The 26,589-nt window shown below is 41.1% G+C and overlaps 2 protein-coding genes across 5 annotated transcripts in view; one reads left to right on the top strand and one right to left on the bottom strand.

Moving 5' to 3' along the window:
- CRNKL1 (crooked neck pre-mRNA splicing factor 1) overlaps positions 1–17,623 on the top strand; it is a 28,494-nt gene extending 10,871 nt beyond the window's left edge. Inside the window, exons 6-14 of the mRNA XM_060119880.1 lie at positions 2,282–2,460; positions 3,619–3,789; positions 5,191–5,382; positions 6,307–6,366; positions 7,030–7,110; positions 7,860–8,099; positions 9,245–9,346; positions 9,805–10,053; positions 11,005–17,623. Coding sequence (XP_059975863.1) covers positions 2,282–2,460; positions 3,619–3,789; positions 5,191–5,382; positions 6,307–6,366; positions 7,030–7,110; positions 7,860–8,099; positions 9,245–9,346; positions 9,805–10,053; positions 11,005–11,190 — 1,460 coding nt within the window. The 3' untranslated portion in view covers positions 11,191–17,623. The remainder of the gene's footprint in view (positions 1–2,281; positions 2,461–3,618; positions 3,790–5,190; positions 5,383–6,306; positions 6,367–7,029; positions 7,111–7,859; positions 8,100–9,244; positions 9,347–9,804; positions 10,054–11,004) is intronic.
- NAA20 (N-alpha-acetyltransferase 20, NatB catalytic subunit) overlaps positions 13,534–26,589 on the bottom strand; it is a 27,719-nt gene continuing 14,663 nt past the window's right edge. For 2 of the 4 annotated variants that reach the window (XM_060119883.1, XM_060119882.1), the window contains 3 exons: positions 19,620–19,755; positions 14,517–14,662; positions 13,534–14,053 (listed from right to left, as the gene is read on the bottom strand). In XM_060119883.1, the coding sequence (XP_059975866.1) occupies positions 13,968–14,053; positions 14,517–14,662; positions 19,620–19,753 (366 nt within the window). In that variant the 5' untranslated portion in view covers positions 19,754–19,755 and the 3' untranslated portion in view covers positions 13,534–13,967. Of the gene's footprint in view, positions 14,054–14,516; positions 14,663–19,619; positions 19,756–20,240; positions 20,332–26,589 lie in introns of all 4 variants that reach the window. The other 2 variants (XM_060119881.1, XM_060119884.1) reach the window with 2 other exon arrangements.

The following is a 26,589-nucleotide window of genomic DNA, read 5'->3' as shown; positions in this document are numbered from 1 at the left end:
GGGTGTTGAAGTCCCCCAGTATTACTGTGTTGCTGTCGATTTCCCCTTTTATGGCTGTTAGCATTTGCCTTATATATCGAGGTGCTCGTATGTTGGGTGCATCTATATTTACAATTGTTACATCTTCTTGGATTGATCCCTTGATCATTATGTAGTTTCCTTCCTTGTCTCTTGTAACAGTCTTTATTTTAAAGTCTGTTTTGTCTGATACGAGTATTGCTACTCCAGCTTTCTTTGATTTCCATTTGCATGGAATACCTTTTTCCATCCCCTTGCTTTCAGTCTGTATGTGTCCCTAGATCTGAAGTGGGTCTCTTGTAGACAGCATATATATGGGTCTTGTTTTTGTATCCATTTAGCCAGTCTGTGTCTTTTGATTGGAGCATTTAATCCATTTACATTTAAGGTAATTATCGATATGTATGTCCTTATTGCCATTTTCTTCATTGTTTTGGATTTTTTTTGTAGGTCTTTTTTCTTCCCTTCCTCTTTTATTCTCTTGTGATTTGATGACTGTCTTTAGTGTTGTGTTTGGATTGCTTTTGTGTGTGTGTGTGTGTGTATCTATTGTAGTTTTTTGGTTTGCAGGTTCCATGAGGTTCTGATATAGCAGTCTATGTATATATATACACTAGGTTGTTTTAAGTTGCTCGTCTCTTAATTTCAAGTGCATTTCCCATTTCCTGCATTTGTATTCTCCTCTTCTCATGGTTGCTGGTTTTGATATCATATTTCTGTGTGGATAATTTCCTACCTTTACTTTATGTTTGCCTTTACCAGTGAGCTTTCCCATTTTTTGTTTCTAGTCGTGGCCTTTTCTTTTCTACCCTAAAAAAGTACCTTTAGCATTTGTTGTAAAGCTGGTTTGGTGGTGCTGAATTCTGTCAGCTTTCGCTTGTCTGTAAATCTTTTGATTTCTCCATCGAATCTGAATGAGAGCCTTGCTGGGTAGAGTATTCTTGGTTGTACATTTTTCCCTTTCATCACTTGAAATATATGGTGCCACTCCGTTCTGGCCTGCAGTTTCAACTGAAAAATCAGCTGATACCCTTATGGGGATTCTCTTGTATGTTATCTGTTGCTTTGATATTTTTTCTTTGTATTTAATTTTTGTCACTTTGATTGATCTGTGTCTTGGCCTGTTCCTCCTTGGGTTCAGGTCGGAGGGGGCTGGGTCAGGAATTGGGGTGTTCGAGCCCAGCCAGGTGGGAGTCCCTCCCAGTGCGTGTGGAGGCTGCAGTGACAGCCCCAGCTTCCTCCACAGACGCTCCGGGTTGTCAGAACAGGCTGTCTCTGTGCAGCCAGCGGCAGTTTTCTCCCCGGATCTGCTCTCCCACGCCACGTTCCAGCACCCAGCCCCTTCCGCACCGGCACACACACATCTCAGGTTGGGGTGTGCAGGGCTGAGGCAGGGACCATCTGTGTAGGTCACAGTCTGTCCTGCCTGCCACAGACTGGTTGCTGCGCTCTTCTGCAGGCCCCTGAAGCTCCCCTTCTGTCCCGGCTGATCTCCCCGCCAGGGAGGGGGCTTCCCTGGGTGCAGGAGCCTCCCCACTCCTCCAGCTCCCCCAAAGGGGCGCAGGTCCCACCCCCCTTCCTCTTCGTTTTGTTTCTTTCTTTGGTCCTACCTGGTTACGCAGGGATCTTTCTTGCCCTTTCAGGTGTCTGAGGTCCTCTGCAAGTGTTCAGCAGGTGCTTTGTGAGAACTGTTCCATTTGTAGATGTATTCTTGATGTATTTGTGGGTTGAGGTGAGCTCCATGTACTCCTATTCAGCTATCTTGACTCCTCCCACATGTTTTTTTCTTAATCAATAATTTAAATATTAATGTTATTGAGCAGATACTACAAAAAGTGCCATTTATTGAGCACATTCTTTTGGCCTGAAATTGCTAAGAGTTTTACACACATTTTTCTCATTTAAAGTTGGCAATCATCAAATGAGATTGGTTGGTATTATTTTCCTCTATTTATAGATGATAAAACTGAGGCTTAGATAAGATTAATGACTTGTCCAGATCATATGGCTAGTCATAGGCTTCAGCTTTTTTGTGGCTCCAAACTCCTGTTTGTACCACTCCTAAAATACTGAATAAGCATTGGAGGAGGCCACACAGACAAGACATGGCCGCTTGAGTGGTCACAGGTTAGTGGGTCTCCACCTTTGTACATGTTTTATCACCCCTGTAGCCACCCATAGTGTGTGTTGTTGTGGTTCTGAGTTTGGGTTTTTGTTTTTTAAGCCACGTTGTTCTGCCTGGTTTTTCTTTAATCCCGCCCACTTGTTCTTGTGCACCCTGATGTGAAGAACTGGATCAAGTACGCCCGCTTTGAAGAAAAGCATGGTTACTTTGCCCATGCGCGGAAGGTGTATGAGAGAGCTGTTGAATTCTTTGGAGATGAACATATGGATGAACACCTTTATGTTGCCTTTGCCAAATTTGAGGAAAATCAGAAAGAAGTAAGTAAACTTAAAGGAACTTGATTATGTTGCACAACAGCTTAGAAAAGATTACTTTTTGTGCACATTGAGTTCATTTACATTTTCTTATTCACTTATCCTTGGAGAAAATGCTTTCAAAATATGCAAACGTGATTTCTCAAGGAAAACAGCGTATATCTGGCTAAGCTGCAGATTGGGAGTGAGTGATTATGGATTATATTATAACTGTCTTAATTTTGTTGTGGTCTGCTTCAAGATTAAGTCTTTAAACCTAGAATGAGAATATTATCTGTAAACTGAGAGTCATTTGATACCCTGATTAAAGGGCTTTACAGGTGATGAACCTGGGAAACAAAAAGCCCAGAGCCCTCAGTACAGAGAACAGAATATGAACTGGAAACAGAGATTGTCCCACAAGAAGTCAGTTCTTTTCTCCCATAGTATGTATGGAAAATAATCCTGTAATGTAGCTCATATAATACAGGATGGGGAGGGGTTGGCTGGGATCTGAATGCAGGGTCTTGCACAGGTCCCAGAGGTGAGTTCAGATTCTGTCCTCAGGCCGGTGGGGAGTGTGGAGGGTCTTAAGCAGGAGGTGGTCGGATGTCATCTGTGCTGTGAGGGGAGCCTCTGGCTGGTTCATGCAGAGTGTATTGGGGGGAGGGCGGCAGAGTGGGCATGGGGGCACTTTTCACATGGTCCAGGGAGAAATGGAGGTGGGTCAGCAGGGGCCTGGGGAGAAGTGAAGGGCTGTGTTGAGGAGGTAGAAAGGGCTGGGCTGTGGAAGCAGCGAGTGTGAGGAAGGCAGGAGAGAGGAGTTGGGGAGGCCCCTGACAGAGCAGGTGTGTGATCAATGTGGTGGGTGTGACTGCCCAGGACAGGGAGTCTGCCAACGACCCAGCTGGGCGGAAGGTGCGAGCTTGGGTGAGTCTGAGATGCGTGGACGACATCCAGCTGGCAGTGTTAGGTACACTGTTAAATGTGTGGCTCAGAGGAGAGTGTGTCCATCCTGGCTGAAAGTACCTCAACAAAAGGGAGAAGAAAAGTCGTACTTTGGACATTTTGAGGCCTCGTGATCTAACTTACAAGTAATGTTTTATATCATAATTACTTTTCAAGTTGTGGCTAGAATGAGAATACTGTGTTCTGGAAGGTAATCATCCTGTCTGCTTTCAGTTTGAGAGGGTACGAGTGATCTATAAGTATGCCCTGGATCGAATTTCAAAGCAGGAAGCCCAGGAACTCTTTAAAAATTACACCATCTTTGAGAAGAAGTTTGGTGACAGGCGGGGCATTGAAGACATCATCGTGAGCAAACGGAGGTTCCAGTACGAGGAGGAGGTGAAGGTGAGCACTGGCGGTGAGTGGTTGTGCTGGCAGGGACCTGCTGGCTAGTCCTGGGCGACAGCATCACTCTCCGTCATGTGTCTGCAGTAACTTGGCGTTCCAGATGGGGAGGTAGACGGGGCTGGTAGAAGAGGCAAGCAGACAGCGCTTGGATTTGCTCTGCTACTCGCATGTTGGAAGTCACTTTGTTGGTTGCTGATTGTACACAAAGAACTTGAGCAAAAGCAATATGAAATCCATTTGAGCTCATTTTTTAAAGAAGATGAAAGAGTCAGAGATTGATCGAAAAAACCCATTTTTATATATTACCTTTTGGCTTAATTGCTTGAACAAAAGACATAGTGTAGTTAGGGTTCCATTCTCATCTCTGTAATGTACTATTTTGATTTGAATTCAAAGGTAGTAGTGTTTTCCTTTACTGCTCTGCTCTGTATTTTAAAATACTTCTGCTTGGCCAAATTAATTAAGATATCTCCAAACAAAGGACAAAGTCTGGGGTTAAATGGGGTCAGCAAGATATGTTCAAGACATATTGCTCTTAATTGAAAAGGCAGGTTTTGCAGTTGTGAGCATGGTATAATTCCATCGTAATTTTAAATCTAGGCATAGTGCTATGGAGTCACATATATAAACAAAGACACTTATAAAAAAAATAGATGTCTATTTTCATAGCTGTAGATAATGGGAGGTTTACAGAATCAATAGGAAGCTGGAGGAGCAGGCTTGGAAAATGGGCGGGAATCAGGGCAGTTGCAGAAAGTCCTGGAGCACGAGCTGAGACAGTCACATGTCAGTCTGGCCAGGGATGACTGACCCGCCAATGGATACTACTTCCACAAACCAGTTCTCAGTGTGCTTCATCTCCACGTCTCCCACTCGTGTGCACCAGACCCTCAAGCAGGGGTCCTTACTCAGCCAAGTGCGGTGGCTGCCAGCGGGTGGGAAGACGGGGAGCTGGCACCCTTCACCTCTGTGGAGGGGGGGCATCCAGGGCACCACCAGAACAGGGGTCTACTCTGATTACCATTTGCTGCTTCATTAAAAACAAAAAAGCAAAAAACATCAATTGTTATTGATCTTTATGTATTTGTCTCTAAGTCATTTTTCGACTTATACCTTCTTGAAAAAAACATGAAAAATTGGTATAATCCAAAAAAATAAGCTGTTGTAGATAAAAGGGGCTTTGCTGGGGCGACCTCTGGCTAATAGTCTGTCTTCTATAGTCCTTTTCCTTTTCTATTATAGAATCTCAAGAATGGTATTTTTAAATGAAATAGCCTGTAAAGTCTAGAAAAAAGTTGCTAGAGTACAGAAAGTCAGTCTACTGCCTTCTTTCAGCTCACATAGTCCCGCAGATGCAGCTCTGGGTTTGGTTTCTAATTATTAACCTTGTCTTTCTAGGCTAACCCGCACAACTACGATGCATGGTTCGATTACTTGCGCTTGGTGGAAAGCGATGCAGAGGCAGAGACGGTGCGGGAAGTCTACGAGCGAGCCATCGCCAACGTGCCGCCTGTGCAGGAGAAGAGGCACTGGAAGCGCTACATCTACCTGTGGATCAACTACGCCCTCTATGAGGAGCTGGAGGCAAAGGTGCAGAGCCTAGTCCTGGGGTGGCTGGGGGCGGGCTCCTCCCCCTGCGCCTTGGCCCTGCTGGCGCAGCTGGGAACTGATACCACATTTTATAAGGTTGTTTGTTTTTTGGGTTTTTTTGGGCTGCGTTGGGTCTTCGTTGCTGCGCGCAGGCTTTCTCTAGTTGCGGGGAGCGGGGGCTACTCTTAGTTGCGGTGGTTCCTCTTGTTGCGGAGCACAGGCTCTAGGTGCGTGGGCTTCTGTAGTTGTGGCTTGTGGGCTCTAGGCACGCAGGCTCAGTAGTTGTGGTGCACGGGCTTAGTTGCTCCGCGGCACGTGGGATCTTCCTGGACCAGGGATCAAACCCACGTCCCCTGCATTGGCAGGCGGATTCTTAACCACTGCACCACCAGGGAAGTCCCCTCTGCCACATTTTAAACTCTGTACACATGTAGTGGACATAGGTGAGGTGGTTTTTAGTTTGGCTGTATTTTTTTTAAACCTTGAGGTGCAACAAGATTATTACTTGGAACTTGAAAGGGAACAATGAACTGGCCCTTAGTTTCATTATTTATAGTTTCCTGGGTTTTCTCATGAAGAGGGATCACAGCTGGATTGCACATTCTTACTTTTAGCAAATTTTCAGAAATTGGTTGTGTGTAAGTTAATAGGAAAAGGTTAACTTTCTGCTGCTGATCCGAGACTGTAGAACATCTTTGTTTCTGCTGTCAGGCAAAAGAGTTGGAGGGCTGTATTGTGGGTGATTCTGTGATCAAAGTTTGATGGCCAGAGGCAGTTCAATTTTGATCATAAATGCAGTCAGGGTTTGAAAATAACTTGTAGAAACATATTCAATGTTAGGGGTGTATATTTTTATTAGTAATAGTAAAATTAGTATTAGTAATAGACGTGAATATTTTGTGCAAATTTCTTATCCTAATGCAGGATCCGGAGAGGACAAGACAAGTTTACCAGGCCTCTTTGGAACTCATTCCTCATAAAAAGGTATGTTTGCTCTAAGTGTTCTGTTCCAGACACATCAAACTCCTGCATCTGTTACTTGTGAAATAATTCAGTGAAATCATATTTATTGATTGGCTCTTCCCTGTGCTAGGCTCTGTGGAAAACATAAATAAGAATAAGATACACTCTTTGCCTCTGAAAACAGCTTACAGTCTGGTTGAGCAGGCAGCCTGTGTTAAGTGACCAATGACTGATACAGATGCTAATGGAGAAATTCCAGGAGGATGGTAATCAGAAGAGACTGAGCTCAGCATGAGAGGGGACAGCCAACCGGCTGCTGGCACCTGCATGGTCGTCCACAGGTGCAGGGAACATGCGTGTTCTGGGGATGGTTGACACGTGATCTCTGTATTTCCCAGCATGAGAGACAGAGGTGTCAACTGAGTTGCCTTCTAGAATAGAGCGGCATGTTCTGCCTGATCACAGCACACCCACAAACAAAGCTGCCTCTCAGTAGGGGCCGCAGAGCCCTGTGTTATAGTGAAATGTCTAGATTACTGTTTCTAATTTCTGTCAAATATTGTCATCTTAGCTTATAAATGAGAAGATATGTCCGTCCTAGCTCTGAAGCTTTAGGGAAGTTCGCCTGTGGCCCTTGTTAATTTAAATTTAACTTACGTGAGTTTTTGTGCTTTTGTTTTCTAGTTCACATTTGCCAAAATGTGGTTACTGTATGCACAGTTTGAAATAAGACAGAAAAGTTTACCATTTGCCAGAAGAGCTTTGGTGAGTAAAGAAAGGCTCAAGATGCATCATTAAGTCCTTCGAGAAGGAAATTAAAATCTTAATGCTTACAGGTTATGTAATTCCTCTTGAGAAGGCAGCAGAAATATTGTGCCTTTATAACCTGAGACTTGTTCGAAAGCACGGCGTTTGAAGAAAGATTGGGTGATGATACTTAAGTTATTTTGTGTCAACATTGGACAGTTAGAGCTGCCAGTTACCAGATCTTTCCTCCGGCTAGAGACATCAAATCTTAGATCTTTAGTATTCTGATCCTGTACAAGATTTTTGGTGTATTAAGTGCACCTTCCTCTTAACAAGTGTTCTAAACTTTTTGAATAGGATCAGATGCAGCTATCCTTCTGGTAAGCTACTCTCACCCTGGCTGTGGGCAGCAGGGTTCGTCCCTTGATTATCCTTTTACTCATGGGAGGTGTTGTCCATCTGACATCCGCATTCACTAGGACATCCTGAGAAACCAGGTGAAATTCAAAATAGTTTTCCAAACAGTTCTGGAACACTATATCTCTTGTGAAACAGGCCGACTTGACAGCTGAGTGAATTGGAGGGTTTCCTTTGGTCTCTGTCGAGCCAGTTTGAGCAGTGCGATACTGCAGAGGGAGAGGGTGGTGCGCCATGTTGACGCGCCAAGGCTCTTGCTCAGCGGAGAACAGCTTCTAGGCCAGGCTGAGGATGTCTGCACAAGTCAGACCCACTCAGGCATCACAGCGGTCGGTTATCTTCTTTTCCAGGGAACTTCCATAGGCAAGTGTCCAAAGAACAAGTTATTTAAAGGTTACATAGAACTGGAGCTACAGCTTCGAGAATTTGACAGATGCCGGAAGCTTTATGAAAAGTTCCTGGAATTTGGGCCTGAAAATTGTACCTCTTGGATTAAATTTGCAGAATTAGAGACAATCCTTGGCGATATCGAGAGAGCCCGGGCCATCTACGAGTTAGCCATCAGTCAGCCACGCTTGGACATGCCGGAGGTGAGGCCCGCGGCGTGACTATGGCTTTATATTAGACGCTTGCCCGGTGTTGCCTCAGATGACTTTCTGAGTATGTGTGCCTCTTAGAGCATAAAGACCATCTCACCTATAGGCTTTTTCACTCAGATTAGGACTTCCTGTTGTGGAGACAGGAGGGCGGGGGAAGCAGCCCTCTCTAGTCGGGTAGCACATCACAACACAGCCCCACTGTGACGCCAGGATGAATTGGGGTCTTATGGGTGGGATCTTCCTCCCTTTCTCTTAATAGAAGACTAAAGAGGATGAGCCCGGGCAGCGCAGTCAAGGCCACCTGGAGAACAAGGGAAGTCAAGGTTGGGACTGCACAGCCCCGGATCCCTCTGGTGCAGTTTTGCCTGGATTAGGCTCTCACTAAACCAGGATGTTCCTGGAGGTACCACTGCCCCTGTCCAGGCCGGCCTGGCTGGCCACAGGGCCTGAAATCATCCCGTCAGGATCTAAGCTTGAGCCGAGGTGGCACCAAACCACAGCCAGGACAGCGTGAACCTCAGGAACCACTGAGCTCGCTCAGTGACTCTTGCTCTGGTGTGACCCTGCACTGACCGGTTCACCAGGCCCCGCTGACTGCACTGGGCAGGGCGTTATGCGTCACTGGCCCCATCACTTGGCCTCAGCCACTCCACAGACTGTGGCCTCCAGGCGTCTGGGCCACATCTGACGGGCTGTGCCAGGCGGGTGGGCAACTGTGCCCTGGATGCTTGTTGAGTTGGACTCGGGCACATCAGGGAACTTAGAGTGGAGACAAAAACGGTGTGCACTGGCTGATCCAGGCCTGTTTTCTCCCCGCAAGTCCGTGGTATGTGGCAGCCTCATGACAGTGCCTGGGAGGTTTGGCAAGTTTCCCTGCTCTTTTGATAAGTCCAGAAGAGAATCCAAAAGTGAACCCAAGGTCTTTTTTCTCATAATGCAGACACTTAGCCAAATTTTGGCCAGTCTGTAAACACCAGTATTATTTCTTGTATCCACATACAGTCTGTTCCTTAATTGGTCATGAAAGTTCTAGGTTCCTAGATTTCCTAGGTGGGAATGCTAGGTAGGCTGTGCTTTGGATAGGAGCATGTTGCTTCTTAAATGTCAAGACTGACCTATGAAGTTATCTTTCTTAGGTGCTTTGGAAATCATATATTGATTTTGAAATTGAGCAGGAAGAAACTGAAAGAACACGAAATCTTTACCGACGATTGCTTCAACGGACACAACATGTCAAGGTATCCTGTGCTTTGTGGGTTATCTTTAATTTTGCTTGAATCAACAGTCCGGAAGAAATAGTGTATTTCTATATTTTAAGTGTGTGGGATTTTTTAATATATTTATTTTATATGATTTCCTTACTTTTACAGAGAGCTTGTGAGTCTCAGAGGACTTTGGAATGTTAAGCTTATACCAGGTCAATATTTATACTGCGTGTAAATAACTTGGATATCGTAGGGTTGAATAAAAAATTAAACTTCAGGATTTTGAGACTATTTCAGACACCTAATTGGATATAGAAGCAGACTGCTTCACCATTACTATATAGAAGCATCTCGTCAGTATGTTGTATTGGAATACTAGAGATGAACACATGACTATGCTCAGATGTCACTAACAAGAAATTAGCTTTATTATTACATTATTGTTTTCTGGGTGACATGGTTAATTTGGTTCTGTAATAATATTTTTTCAGGTATGGATCAGTTTTGCACAGTTTGAGCTGTCCTCAGGGAAGGAAGGAAGTTTGGCTAAATGCAGACAAATTTATGAAGAGGCTAACAAAACCATGCGAAACTGTGAAGAAAAGGAAGAGAGACTTATGTTGCTGGAATCTTGGCGAAGCTTTGAAGATGAATTTGGAACAGCATCAGATAAAGAGAGAGTAGACAAACTCATGCCAGAGAAAGTCAAGAAGAGAAGAAAGGTCCAAGCTGATGATGGGGTAAGAACTGAGCCCCTGAGCTGGTCCTTTCCTGCCAGCTGAGCAGAAATGCACCCGACTTTGAAATGCATACTTTTAAGTGGCATGTATACAATCTGAGAAAGGGGGTTGACAGCTGGAGGAGGAGACAGTCACAGCCTGGCTACCATGGCAACACAGCAGGGTGTATGGTCCACCCAGGGCTGGAGAACCGGGGTGGGGGTGGTGGTGGTTGGCAAAGGTTCTTCCTGGTGCTTGGTTCCAGAAACTGTATGAAATGTATTTCCGGAGCATTAAGCAGGAGGTCAGGGTGGAGGGAATTGAAACTCAGCCTTTAGGTAGGAGCCAATCCAGAGGAGGCTTTGTAGGCTGTAGTAAAGCTCTGACACAGTTGGTGTCTCCTGTGGGTTGCTTTGAGGGGCTTTGTTGGAGGGAGGGTCTGCTGGGAGGCTATTGTAAGCAGAGCAAGGTGGTGTTGGGAGCTGAGACCAGGGCGACCTTTAGGAAGTGAAATCAGTGCCCGACTGGAGGTGGGATTCAAAGGCAGGGAGTCAGGATGATCACAGATTTATGGCTTTCACTCCTGGGTAAATACTAAGTAAATCTTTAAAAATTCAAAGACTCACACATAAGACTGCAAGATGGGGTTGAAGTCACTGTCGGTCTTCTCGATTGACCATACAGCAGCTCTGCTCAGATTTTTAGGGCATTTTCCACCAGGTTGTAGCTCTCAGTGAGCTACAGCTGCAGCAACACCCATCCAACAGCAATTACTCCCACTCTGCCGGGCCAGGCCCTTCTAATTTCTCTTTGAAAATTCTGCTTTCCAAGTAGACTGTGCTGTTGTTTTGCACAATGAAGGTAAGTTGAATTTGAACCCTGGGTTTCCCAGTGAGAATTCTCCACTTTAACTGAAATGTATTCCAGCCATGTGTTAGCTTATCTTTTAACTGTTTTACTTTTTTCCTGTAGTCGGATGCAGGCTGGGAAGAATACTATGATTACATCTTTCCGGAAGATGCTGCCAACCAGCCCAACCTCAAGCTCCTGGCCATGGCCAAACTGTGGAAGAAACAGCAGCAGGAGAAGGAGCCTGGCGAGCAAGACCCAGATGCGGACGCTGCCGAGCAGGAGTCCGAGCCTTCCTGTTCCTGTTAAGAGATGTTTTACTATTTTTATAGATGTATAGTTTGGAACTCTTGCAACTCCTGTAAGTTTTTGGATATTTCACCAGTGATGACTAATTGATGGGAATCTTTGGCAGCTACTTTTGAATTATTTTTAAAAGGTTCTTGGGTTAGTTAGGGGTGGGTTGCAAGTAAAGGAATTTTTTTAACTGTTGGATTTCTTTGAGTCTCAACATTTTGTGTTGTCCTAATGCATCATGCATTAGGAAATCTCATTAAGGTAACACTTAGCGTGTCTTTTAGATGGAACTGCAAAATTTTGAGAGTCTTTTTTTAGAAGTTCAGTTACAAATTTCACAGTAACTTTTCAGGTGACGTTTTCTCATGCTTGCCTTCTTCATAAAGATGTTTTATGCGTTCATCTGAATCCTGTAACTTACTTACATCTTAAGAGTCACACTGACTTGAGTTCCATTCCCAGCTCTGCCACTTGGTGATACATAACCTTTATTTTCAGCTTCTTCACTCATAAAATGGGCTTTTGCCAGCTCATTTCGAAGATTAAATTAGAAAGGGAGTATTCCTGGCACAGAGTAAGTGCTCAATAAAATGTTCATTCCTGGCCACTTTCTTAAGTATGTTCATTCCTTGTGGAACTGAATTTAACTTCTAAATAGCTATACCTTCTTCATGGCCATTTATACTGTTTTTGAAAACACCAGTTAGAAAATAATTTACAGTTACTGTATTACTGAACAAGGTATTTTTTTTTACCAAAAACATTTTAGTTGAATTTCAGTTATGCTGTAATCAGTCTCCCAAACTGGTTGAGCTCTGCAGTGGCTTGTTTAAAGAATAGTAATGTAAGAGCTGTGAAAAACAATGTCCCATGCTTCAGTGAGTTTGGGAAACCCTAGGTTAAGGGTTAAGCCCTGTTGACAAATCTCTTTATAGTTAGGCTTCTCAGGGCCCTTGATAACACTCCCTATACGTTATGAATCCCCAGGTACAATGCTGGCTGTGTTTCCCAAACTTAATGGACAAGGGAATCATCTCTACCTAGAGCACCAATAAATGTTGCCTGGCGTGCCGCAGTAGACGGTGTACCTGTAAAACCTGACACGTTCAACTTAGCCTCGATTTAGAACGTGAAAAACAGCTGAGGTAACTATATGCTAAGTCATGAAACAAAGCAGCACAAGATGATAATGTACTTCCTGGCTGATATGCTGCTTATATTCTCAGGCAAAATATACTTGCCTTAATTATCTGAGAGATTGTTTCCTTTAATCCAGCCTGTATTTCTCAAGCCTATTTTTTTTTTGTTCACTGCACAAGCTGTTTGACTAGAACCATATCTTTGTGTTTTTTTCGCCTATAAGGCCAATTAGCAAATATATTGTTTGCAAATTTATTATTACATTTTCAAGTGTATTATTCACCCAAGGGAATAAAAGCTAATCAATATAGTGTTAAATTGTATCTTGAAAGTTGTTTTGGGGGCAGAAGGAAATAGGACTAGCAGGTGAAAGCAACCTACTCTTAGCCTCGCTACTTCAGTCACCCGACCAGCTTCAGCTGCTGGGATCACAGGCTCTGACTGTTGAGTTCCAAGGTCTGTCCAGTCTGCGAAGAGGAGCACTGTACTCTGAGTTGGCTAAGTGCACAGGGCCACGGGGTGAGATGAAAACAGGCCAGATGCGACTCTAAGTGACGAATCATAATCGTGTTGTTTGTGTCGCATGTGTGTGTAAGGGAAAAAACTAGCAGTCAAGTTCTCATGTAAACTCCTAAGGCCACTTTCAGGCAGGTAACGTGCCAGTGTGAAATGCATGAAAGAAAAAATTACTCTCCTGGGAGAACCTCACTTCCCTCTCACCCTCAACTCCACCAAAATCAGTCCTTTCAAAAGTAACCGGGTTTTAATAATCATTTCTGTGATTTATTTCGTTTTCTTTAGCTACTTCTACTCACTGGATATTTTCAGATATTGCATGCAATGAAAACTACACATGAAAATATGTGGTTAGCCTGTCATCTAATTACATGGCCTTTCTTTGGGAATTAGGTTCTTTTTCCCCTTTATTTTAGCATCTTTTTGTATTTTGAAAGGCAGGATTTAAGCAAAGCACTGTGAGACTAGACAAAGAAAAGACCTGAGACCAGCAGTATGGAAACAAGTATCTGGGAAGAACTTTGCAGTAAGAAGGACGCTTAAGTGTGCTGGGCAGGGGCTGTCCAAGTAAGCATTTAAACAATGCTTTGTATATAAATGAAAAATGTAAGGGAAACAACATACCCTAAATGATGACCTTCTTCAATCCTGATAACCTGAGGTTTATAAATGACCAACAAACTTCCAGAAAACACTCGAGTCAACAGTGCATTTTATTATACATCTTAGATTTACACATTTCATATATGCTTTTAAAGCTTCAATTAACAGTTCAATACAAAATAAAAAATATATATGCAGCAGTGGTTCTCAGGCACAGAATTTAGGAGGAGATTGGAGCAAGCTTTTTCCCTAGCATACCATGAATATTACATTATGAACCATAACAGTGGAATGTTTCCTTTTGACCTAGCTGCCTTTTTTGGCTGAATTTTATTACAGTGGACAGCTTTAGAAGGTATGATATTGCTAATAGGAAACAAGACTTAAGTTTATAACCTGTTTTTTTCTTGAAGTCTTTAAGAGCTAAACGATTCCCTTTTCTCCTAATAGAGCTCCAGGATCATCTAATGAAAATAATATTGTCCATAAAATATCTGGAGCATCATCAGCCTAAGAACCACTGCTCATGGTTATTCAATGTCTTCCGGCCTCACAGGATGAGGTAATGGTATGATGGATTTCTTCTCAGTGTCCCTGGAAAGTGCTTTCCTCATATCTGTTAGGAAGCAAAGTTTAATGTAAGTACCCAAATGTCAGAATATTTTATATCAAATTTAAAGTTTATAGGTTAAAAAAAAAACGAAGAGGTTTTGTCCCCTACCCCCACTTCTATCATACTCTAAGAGAAATGTATTTATAAGTGAGATTCTCAATCACGAGTACACCAAACCCCAGCTGGGATCCAGCTCTTCCTACAAATGTTCTTTTGACAGAACGTTAGTAAAATAATGTGTCTGTACCAGTAAAACAGTAATTGACGGTAACTGACCAATGGTTAGTTAATGTAAGTTAATCAGTGGCAGGTTCATAAGGGCAGGTTAAAGCAGATTTAAATATTATAGCTCAAATTTTAAATATGATTCTCTTAAGTGTATTAAAATAGCTGAGTATTTCAGTCTGTAGGATGAATGTAGACATTCGGCTTCCTCTCGGGGATACCACCCCAGAAGGGAGCTCACCATAAGCATCCTCATCGGGCTCCCCGTTGCTGGCCGAATAGTACTCTATGACGGTCCTGTACACACTGTAGCCTAACTGCTTGTACATGTTGACTGCAACTTGGTTAGACACTCTTACAAAGAGATCAACAAAAAATCCACCCTTTCTGTAATTAAAAAAAAAAAAAAATTAGGAGAAGTCCTTGAAAATAATAATACTTACATAATCTTTAAAACTACTTTGAATTCTATTCATAGGATGGTACTATGAAACCCTGCAGCCAATTACATCATGTTATCAATTTTTACTGCTGAGGAGGATTTATGGCAATTATTTTGCAGTACAAAAAGATAACTGTAATGTTTCAAAACCTACAGGTTTTCTTAAAAGATAAACTTTGAAGAAAGCATTTTTTTTTACCACAATTCTGTTACCTGGCTTTAGAAAAATTACTGTGTATTTGATACTATAGTAATTGATATGTTCATTTTATCAATTGGTCATACAATAGTCTCACCCATATGCACAAATTAAAGGTTTTGAAGAAAGCACCAATGTGGCCTTGTATAACTACAGGACACTGGTCCCAGCTCTGACGCCCTTGGGTCCCTCTAGTCAGTGACAGCCCCTTTCTTACCCAGGCCTCCATGTCCTTCGTGTGATCATCAGCGCCTTGCTATATGCAGTAGACTTACCACCTGTTCTGGTTTAATTTCTGCTGTTTGTGAGCTGAATGGAGTCATACTTTTTCTACTCTTTAGTGACTCGCCTCTCCGTCGGTACTGAGTCAGCCCCGGGGCAGCTGGAGCTTGTCCATCCTCCCTGTGTTTAGTGTGTCCCTGTATGGACACACTATGAGATGTCTGTGGTCCTATACATTATCAACTATGCTGCTACGAGTATTTTTGTTGTGTGTCTCGTGGTACATTATCTAAGGTCTGTAGGAGCCTCACTGCTGGCTCACAGGGACACCGTCATCTTTATCAGATAATGCCTGTCTCCAAGCCCACATGCGCCACCTGACACTCCCACAGGACGGGGTGGGGGGTAGACTCCACCCCACAGGGGTGGCTTGGAGCAGCTGACATTTTTATTTTTGAAAGTCTTATGATACAGTGGCATCTTGGGGCAATTTTAGCTGGCATTTCTGATTACTAACAAGGCTGATTATATTTGTGTCAGCCATTTAGATTTCTTATTCTGTATGGTCTTTATTGGTCTTTCACACATTTTTAACCCCCACCTGTAGTTCTCTGTATTCTGGATATTCAACCTTGTGTAAAGGATGGTGCAAGTCTTTTCCCCAATTTGCAAATCTTTTTCCAATTTGTGGCTTGTCATTATCCTTATGTATCGTTTGATGAACACAGTTACCGCACTCTAGTGAAGTTGAATATATGAACCTTCCTTTTACAGTTATCACTTTTTAGGGCTTGAGAAGTTCTTTTTCTACCCTGAGGTCATGGAGACACTCTCCTTTGAAGGTGCTCCTAAGGGCTTTTTAAGTTTTGCTCTTCACATACAGGTTTTAATAAATATGGAATTGATCTGTGTATGATAAGGTACTAATGTGGGAAGTGCCACCATATTTATCAGAAAGTGTATCCTTCCCCACCCCTGATCTGCAGTTGCCTCCTCCAAGGTGTGTCTAAATCCATGTGTTCCTGAGTCTGTCTCAAATTCTGTTCCACTAGCCTAGACAATCACTCCCCTCACTTTTTTGTTGTTCAAGAGTGTTTGTTTGACCTCTTTTTGGCTCCTTCCATTCCCTGTAAGTTTCAGAATCAACAAGTCGCACGGAAAAGACTTGAGATTTGGGCTGCAGTTACGCTGACTCTGGATCAGTTACCTGTCTACTGTAGAGACGGGTAACTATGCTGCAGAGGCAGTTCCTCTCTCCACTTAGGTAGGTCATCTGTACTGTCTCTGGGTAAAGTTGTATAAACTTCAGAGAGGTCCCGCACAGCTTTGTTAGATTTCTCCTAAGGGCTTAATGTACTGATGCCAATGCAAATCACACCCTCTTCTAAATGTTACTGTTTGTATAGAAAAGCAATTGAATTTATACTAACTTTATATCCAACAACTTAGCTTAACTTTTATTAAAATTCTAAACATTTGTAGATTCCTTCCTGTAGGTTTTCTGTTTGTACAATCTTACCTATCCAAAATAACAGTTTTGTTTCTTCTCAATCCTATCTTTTATTTTTCTTGCTTCACTTATATGGCAGAGGATTTCCAGTAAATTACTGAAGAGAAGCTAACTTTAGGCATCCTGTCCTGTCCCGGAAAGCATTCAATGCATCACCACTCATATTTACTACAAGTTTTCAGTTTTTCAGGTTAAGTAAGTTTTCCCTTTCTATTGCTAACAGTTTTTATAAAGAGTTAACACTGGATTGTATCAAAGCGTTTTCTACATTTATGGAGATAAAAAATATTCTTCTTCAGCCTATTAACTGGTAGAATACATTCTAATATTAAAACAAACTTCCCCTGATATGTCATCCTTTTCATCTTCAGCCTATTAACTGGTAGAATACATTCTAATATTAAAACAAACTTCCCGATATGTCATCCTTTTCATGAATTGCTGAATCCATTTTGCTAAGAATTTTCTGGGACTTCGCATCTGTCATGAGATTTTCCTTCCTCATGTCTCTTGTCAGGTTTTGTGATTGTTCCCTTTTTGTGTGTGAAAGTAAACTTAGTGTCATTATTTCTTAAATTGTTGGTGAAATTTGCCAGAGAAGCCATAGCTTTCTTTGTGGAAAGATTCCGGCTACTGACTGAAATTAGTTAAGGCAGGGGTCAAGCTTGCAACCTATTTCTATGCTGCTCTCAAGCGAAGAATGGTTGTTTACAATTTTGAAGGGTTGTTAAAATACATATATGAAAGCAATAGAGACCTTGGGTGGCCTGTCAAGCCTTACCGTTTACTGTCTGGCCCAGAAAAGTTTGTTGACCCCTGTTCTGTACCCTTAATCAATTTCTGATTGTCCTAACAATTAGGATGAGGCATGTTTGTATCTCTAATTATGATTTGTCTGTTTCTTCTTGTAGTTTTGTCAGTTGTTGCATTTTTACTTCGAATTTGTCACTGGGTACATAAAATTTTTAATTATTACATCTCCCTGATTAACTCTTTTCAGTATGCAGACCCTTTTTTATTCTCGTAATTATTGAACTATAATGTGACTGTTGTTAATTTAAGCATACTGTTAGAATTTGCATGATAATTTAAAAAATCTTTACTTTCGGTCTTTCTGTATCTTTAACCTTTATACATATTTCCTGTAAATAGAATACAGTTCTGACAGTCTTTCATTTTTTAATGTTACTGTCCTAAGAATACGTAACATGATAAATTTTAAATGTACACTATCTTCGAGTGTAGGTATACAACCTTATACATCAAACTCTAGAGCTTATTCTTCTTGCTGAACTGAAACTTTACTTGACATTTCCCCTGTCCCCAGCCACCACCATTCCACTCTTCATGAATTTAACTACTTTAGGTATCTAAGTGGAATCACGCAATATTTGTCTTCCTGTGCCTGGTTCACTTGGCATAATGTCTTTTAACTGGAGTCATTAGTTCATTAATGTCTTTTAATGTCACAGTTAAAAGTCCATTAACATTTACTGTTGTATTTATGTTATATTTGGATTCACTGATACCTTATTTCATGCTTTTTATTTGTTTTTTGCTACTTTAGTTTCCTTTTTTCTTTTGAATTGATTTTTATTATTGTTTTTCTCTTTGGATATCATATACTGTTTCTATTTTTAGTGTACATTTAATGTGTACATTAAAAATACATGTATATATGTACGTGTGTGTGTATATACGTATACACACACACACCCCTACACAAATGTAGGTCACTTAAATCTTAGCAACTATTGTAAAATAATGAAAGTTTAGAAACTGTAAGGGAAGGGAGCATAGTGGTTTTCTACTCTAAGAGATGGTCTATCCTGTATATACATTAAATCTGATGTGCAATTAGAACACAGTTCCTAACTACCTGTCAACTGTACATTGATAATGCCAAATACTTGTTTTCAACAAGATATGCCATTAACCAGTGTGTAAACTACAATCTTGCTAAAGCTTTTCTCCTCTTCTGTATTCACTCTAGGAAGAATTTTTTAAGTTCTTCAGGACTAGACTTTTTCAGCTAAATTAAGAATGAGCTTAGGTTCCTCTTGCCCTTGACTTGGCTCAGTGTGTTCAGGCCATGGTTACGTCTTTAAAATGTTGCACTTTAATGGATTTAATGAAAGTAACACATAGTGAGAGTTTGACACATAAAACAGGTCTGAAAAAAAAGCCACAACGTTTGCAGTTCTCAAACTCATGGAGGTGCATATTTCAAATGTTTGGGGAAAACGTAGGCAAACCTTACATGTTGGACACTGGCAAACTACTAGCATTATACAGTTCACAAATACACATCATATCACATTATATTCCTTTTGGTGATTACGAAGCCAGGCTTTTGGCAATTCCTGTGATTAAAAACCCCAGGACCACATGAAAATCAATATGAAACAAGAATGCTGGCAGTTCTGCAGAATCTGGTTCCGAGGTTTGAGAAGCCATGCAATGCCCAGCAGGTGCACACATCTCATTAGGAGGTAACCACAGTTATTTAACAATGAAATGAAAATATTTTTTTCTTCCGAATAGCTACTAGCTTGCTGGGACACAACTGCTTAAGACTACACTTTTGTTTAGCCTAGAGCACTATGAAAAAATTACTGAGATGCCAAGGACAGTGTTAACAAAGAATTTGGAAACACCTGCCACAGTGGCAAGAACACTAACGGAAACCTTGAGGGCTAGATTTTGATTCCACCAATTACCCAGCTCATAAGCCTATAGCAGGTTACTCACTTTGCCTTAGTTTTTCCTCAGTGGCCAAACAGGGACAGTAATATCACTCTGAATATGTGACAGAATTGTTATAAGGACTATTAAGAGGCTGAAAATGAAATTCCTATGAAACTGCGTCATGACAGATACTCAATCTGAAGGAAAAAATCTGATAAAACGTTCACCAAGAGAAAACTCAAATGGTTAGTGTTCAAAAATCATTTGCAAAGCAGGCGCCTACCTTTCTGAAATCTCCTCTAATAACTCCATAAGCTTAGCAGCCAGACCAAGGCGTCGGAATTCCGGGGCAACAGACAGAGCTGTGACGTGCCCGTGCCACTCTTCCCTCGCCACCGAGCCTTCCGCTTTGCCCATGACTGCCAATGAAAGATCACATCCAGTAACTAAACACGAGGATTTACACATACAGAAATGCTGTTTGGTACATTTTTATTACAAAGGAAACTAATGACCAAGTTCTGATCTTTAAGCAATACTTAAAAGTCATCTAGCTGATTGTTATTAATGCTTTTACTTGATATGTATTTTTTAAAATACCTACATTTCTTGTGGGTATGTATGTGTGTCATGTACACAGAACAGACAATCTACAGCTCAAATTTTTGTTAGCAATGCAACCAAGTCTGTCTGGGTCACTGCTCTATCCCCTGGGCCTAGCATAGCACCTAAAACAGAACGGATCAGAAGGGATCAGTGAGCTGTCAAATGGTTGAAAAGGAAATATGATTATGGGCATGATGATTATACTTCCAGTTCTGTGATCAATCTAAACTAATCAGTTAAAACCTGTATTTTAATCTCAACTGCCTCTCCAAAAAAGTACTAGTGGTGGTATACTTACTATAACCCATTAACTCTCCACCAGGGGCCTCTGCAACAATGAAGTACTCTGGCCAGTGGGCGAGGTACTGTAAGTAAAAAGGAATCCCATACTAGAGTCTTGTTAAGGAGGATGCAAAGTAATGAATGGACACACAGATTTCTTCATGAAAGGGATATTTTCAAGTTTCCTTTAAAAAGTATATTGTTTATCCCCAGCCATATGTATGACTTCTATAATCAATTTATTAGATGAAATATTTAGGTTAAGCACTGATTTTTAAGAAAATTGCCTGAATATATATAAACTCAAATGTGACTGGAGGGGCCTCCCTGGTGGCGCAAGTGGTTGAGAGTCCGCCTGCCGATGCAGGGGATACGGGTTCGTGCCCCGGTCTGGGAGGATCCCATATGCCGCGGAGCGGCTGGGCCCGTGAGCCATGGCCGCTGAGCCTGCGCGTCCGGAGCCTGCGCGTCCGGAGCCTGTGCTCCGCAACGGGGGAGGCCACAACAGTGAGAGGCCCGCATACCGCAAAAAAAAAAAAAAAAAAAAAAAAAAAAAAAAAAAAAAAAAAAAAAAAAAAAAATGTGACTGGAGACAGTAGCAACCAACAGACAGCAGAGAACCAGGCTCCCAAGGTCTACAGTCTGTCTCCCCTGCTTCTCACACTGTGTCCAGATCCCTGCACAGCACTTTATCCATAATCACCTGACACTCTTACTTGTTTACTGTCTCCCCTTAGGACATGTATCCCATGTTCCCTCTATCCCTGGCGCTTGGCAAACAGCACATGCTCAGTATGTTTATTTTTCCATAATTGCACTGGGAAATTAATGACTAGTTCCTACATTAGCTTCAGCCATGGGACAGTGAAAATAACCTTAAACTTAAGTATTTCTAAAGGCTACTTAACAAACCCAGTTTTTCCCCTCCACCAATTCAAGGTCTCCATTTCTAGTAATGCAAAAAAAAAAAAAAAAAAAAAAAAACTGACTTAAAAGTGAATGCCTGAGTACTGCTCATTACTAACTCTTCAACCCTGGTGTCCTTGCTGACTTGTACTCAATTCCTGTCCTCCGTCTTAGTATAAGCTTGCTGATGCAGTTCTACAAGGGGACATGATCATTTTTTTTTAAACTTCCTGGAAACTCTGTTCAGTGTAAATTCTTCAAACTCCTCTGAAGGACAGCCTTTATTCTGTCTCTTCAAACATAACCCTTAACATGGCAGTCGTCCACTCTTTCTGCCATCCAGCCACTGACATCATAACCACCTCTTCTCTGGCTACTGGAGGAGCCCCCGGCTCAAGCTCATGGACCAAGAAGCCCTGGCAGGTTACTCTGAAACATGGCCTCACCTGTATTATGGGACTTTTGCCAAAAACTTTTAAGTGTAACGGGAAGCACACCACATAAATTGATTTGCATCCTAATACTTTATATACAGCAAAAAGTTTTCTGTCATTCAGAATTCTTCAAAATCCTTTTACTTTTTTATAAACATGGAGAAGTCTTTAATAGGTCAACTTTTAAAATACAAATGAAAATTAAGGAGTCTTTTTTGCTTTTTCTATTCAACTTTGTTTCTGATATTCTGATATTCTGCAGCCCTGCTGTTGCATGTATCTATAGTTGATTTTTACTGCTGTTACTGACATAACTCAGGGGCTAATAAAATAACAAACATTTTCTATAAAGAGCCAGATTGGGGGGTGGGGGGAGTGGGTGATGAATTGGGAGATTGGGATTGCCATATACACTATTGATACTATGTATAAAATAGATAACTAACCAGAACCTAAAGTATAGCACAGGGAGCTCTACTCAATGCTCTGTGGTAACCTAAATGGGAAGGAAATAGAAAAAAGAGGAAATATATATATATATAACTGACTCACTTTGCTGTACACCTGAAACTAACATAACACTATAAAGCAACTATACTCCAATAAAAATAAAAAAGAAAACAAAAAAGGAGACAGACAGTAAATATTCAAGGCTGTGTGGACCATATAGCCTCTGTTGCAGCTACTCAAACTGTGAAAACCACAACAAAACCTAAAGGAACTTCTCTATGTGGAAAAGGCCACAGCTAGAATCAAGAAAATTACAAATGGGAAAGCTCACTGGTAAAGGCAAACAAAGATAGGAAACCATCCACACATAAATATGATATCAAAATCGGCAACCATGAGAAGATGGATGCAGGATACTGGAAATACATTGGAAATTGAGACCAGCAACTTACAACAATCTTGTAGTTATACAGACTGCTATATCAAAACCTCATGGGAACCACAAACCAAAAATCTACCATAGATACACACACAAAAAAGAAAAAGCAATCCAAACAACACTAAAGATAGACATCAAATCACAAGAGAACAAAAGGAAAGGAAGAAAAAAGACCTTCAAAAACAAACCCCAAACAATTAACAAAACAGCAGCAAGAACATTTATTGATAATTACCTTAAATGCAAATGGATTAAATGCTCCAACCAACAGACACAGACTGGCTAAATGGATACAAAAACAAGACCCATATATATGCAGTCTACAAGAGGACCCACTTCAGATCTAGGGACACATACAAAGTGAGGGGATGGAAAAAGGTATTCCACGCAAATGGAATTCAAAAGAAAGCAGGAGTAGCAATATTCATATCAGACAAAACAAACTTTAAAGACTGTTACAAGAGACCAGGAAGGACACTACATAATGATCAAGGGATCAATCCAAGAAGAGGATGTAACAATTGTAAATATACAGGCACCCAACATAGGAGCACCTCAATGCATAAGGCAAATGGTAACAGCTATAAAAAGAGAAGTCGACAGTAACACAATAATGGGGGGGGGACTTTAACACGCCACTTTCATCAGTGGACAGATCATTCAGACAGAAAATCAATCAGGAAACACAGGCCTTAAATGACACATTAGACCAGATATTTATAGAACATTCCATCCAAAAGCGGAATACACTTTCTTCTCAAGTGCACATGGAACATTCTCCAGGACATATCACATATTGGGCCACAAATCAAGCCTCGGTAAATTTAAGAAAATTGAAATCACTTCAAGCATCTTTTTCTGACCACAAAGCTATGAGATTAGAAATCAATTACATGCAAAAAAAAAAAAACTGTAAGAAAACATAAACACATGGAGGCTAAACAATATGTTACTAAACGACCAATGGATCACTGAAGAAATCAAAGAGGAAATCAACAAGTACCTAGAGACAAATGACATCAAAAACATAGCAATCCAAAACCTATGGGACACAGCAAAAGCAGTTCTAAGAGGGAAGTTAGTAGCAATACAGTCTTACCTCAGAAAACAAGAAAAACTCAAGTAAACAACCTAAAGCAACCAGAGAAAGTACAAAAAAAAAACCCCAAAGTTAGTAAAAGTAAAGAAATCATAAAGATCAGAGCAGAAATAAATGAAACAGAGACAAAGGAAACAAAAAAGATCAATGAAACTAAAAGCTGGGTCTTTGAGAAGATAAACAAAATGGATAAACCTTTAGCCAGACTCATCAAGAAATAAAAAGGGAGAGGGCTTAAATCAATAAGATCAGAAATGAAAAAGTTACAACTGACATCACAGAAAAACAAAGAATCATAATAGACTACTACAAACAACTGTATACCAATAAAACAGACAACCTAGAAGAAATGGACAAATTCTTAGAAAGATACAACCTTCCAAGACTGAACCAGAAAAAAATACAAAATATGAATCAACTAATCACAAGTACTGGAAATGAAAGTGATTAAAAAACTTCCAACAAAGAAAAGTGCAGGACCACATGGCTTCACAGGCAAATTCTATCAACATTTAGAGAAGAGTTAACACCTATCCTTCTGAAACTCTTCCAAAAAACTGCAGAGGAAGGAATACTCCCAAGCTCATTCTATGAGGCCATCATCACCCTGATATCAAAACCAGACAAAGATACCACAAAAAAAATTACAGGTCAATATCACTGACAAACATAAATGCAAAAATCCTCAACCAAATACTAGTAAACAATCCAACAATACATTAAAAGGATCATACACCATGATCAAGTGGGCTTTATCCAAGGGATGCAAGGATGCTTCAATATCTGCAAATCAGTGTGATACACCACATCAACAAACTGAAGAATAAAAACCATTTGATCATCTCAATAGATGCAGAAAAAGCTTTTGACAAAATTCAACACCGATTTATGATAAGAACTCTCCAGAAAGTGGGCATAGAGGGAACTTACCTAAACATAATAAAGGCCATATATGACAAACCCACAGCTAACATCATTCTCAACAGTGAAAAGCTGAGAGCATTCCATCTAAGATCAGAAACAAGGCAAAGATGTCCACTGTCACCACTTTTATTCAACATAGTTTTGAAACTCCTAGCCATGGCAATCAGAGAAAAAGAGAAATAAAAGGAATCCAAATTGGAAAAGAAGTAAAATCGTCACTGTTTGCAGATTAAATGATACCACACATAGAAAATCCTGAAGATGCTACCAGGAAACTAGGAGAGCTCATCAATGATCCTGGTAAAGTTGCAGGATGCAAAATTAATACACAGAAATCTCTTCCTTTCCTGTACACTAACAATGAAAGACCAAAAAAGAGAAATTAAGGAAACAATCCCACTTACCATCACATCAAAAAGAATAAAACACCTAGGAATAAACTTACCAAGGGGACAAAAGACCTGTACTCTGCAAACTGTAAGATGCTGATGAAAGAAATCGAAGATAACACAAACGGAAAGACATACCATGCTCTTTGATTGGAAGAATCAATACTGTCAAAATGACTATACTACCCAAGGCAATCAGATTCAACTACAATCCCTATCAATTAGCAATGGCATTTTTCACAGAACTAGAACCAAAAAAATTTTTTAATTTGTATGGAAACACAAAAGACCCCTAATAGCAAAAGCAATCCTGAGAATGAAAAACAGAGCTGGAGCAATCAGGCTTCCTGACTTCAGGCTATATTACAATACTACAGTCATCAAAACAATGTGGTACTGGCACAAAAACAGAAATACAAATCAATGGAACAGGATAGAAAGCCCAGATATAAACCCACACACCTATGGTCAACTAATCTATGACAAAGGAGGCAAGAATATACAATGGAGAAAAAGACAGTCTCTTCAATAAGTGAGGCTGGGAAAACTGGACAGCTACATGTAAAAGAATGAAATTAGAACCCTCCCTAACACCATACACAAAAATAAACCCGAAACAGATTAAAGACTTAAACGAAGGCCAGACACTATAAAACTTAGAGGAAAACACAGGCAAAACACTCTTTGACATAAATTGCAGCAGAATCTTCTTTGATCCACCTCCTAGAGTAATGAAAATAAAAACAAAAATAAATAAATGGGACCTAATTAAAAGCTTCTACACAGCAAAAGAAACCATAAACAAAATGAAAACACAGCCCACAGCATGGGAGAAAATATTTGCAAATGAAGCAACTGACAAGGGATTAATCTCCAAAATATACAAATAGCTCATGCATCTATATATCAAAAAAACAAACAACCCAATCAAAAAATGGGCAGAAGATCTAAATATACATTTCTCCAAAAAAAGATGGCTAAAAAGCATATTAAAAAATGCTCTACATCACTAATTATCAGAGAAATGCAAATCAAAACTACAATGAGGGAGGGAGGAACCAAGATGGCAGAGTAGAAGGACGTGCTCTCACTCCCTCTTGCGAGAACACCACAATCACAGCTAGGTGCTGGACAATCATCGACAGGAAGACACTGGAACTCACCAAAAAAGATACCCCACATCCAAAGACAAAGGAAAAGCCACAATGAGACGGTAGGAGGGGCTCAATCACAGTAAAATCAAATCCCATAACTGCTGGGTGGGTGACACTCAGACTGGAGAACACTTATACCACAGAAATCCACCCACTGGAGTGAAGGTTCTGAGCCCCACATCAGGCTTCCTAACCTGGGGGTCTGGCAACAGGAGGAAGAATTCCTAGAAAATGAGACTTTGAAACCTAGTGGGATTTGACTGCAGGACTTCAAGAGGACTGGGGGAAAAAGAGACTCCACTCTTGGAGGGAACACACAAAGTAGCGTGCGCGCTGGGACCCAGCGGAAGGAGCAGTGATCCCAGGGGAGACTGAACCAGACCTACCGGCTAGTGTCAGAGGGTCTCCTGCAGAGGTGGGAGGTGGCTGTGGCTCACCATGGGGACAAGGACACTGGCAAAAGTTTTGGTAAGTACTCCTTGTCGTGAGCCCTCCCAGAGTCTGTCATTAGCCCCAGCAAAGAGCCCAGGTAGACTCCAGTGTTGGGGTGCCTCAGGCCAAACAACCATC

Source organism: Mesoplodon densirostris, chromosome 16, assembly GCF_025265405.1.
Source record: "Mesoplodon densirostris isolate mMesDen1 chromosome 16, mMesDen1 primary haplotype, whole genome shotgun sequence".
NCBI classification, from domain to species: domain Eukaryota; kingdom Metazoa; phylum Chordata; class Mammalia; order Artiodactyla; family Ziphiidae; genus Mesoplodon; species Mesoplodon densirostris.
The sequence above is the reverse complement of the archived record's forward strand: the minus strand, read 5'-3'. Positions and strand labels throughout refer to the sequence as shown.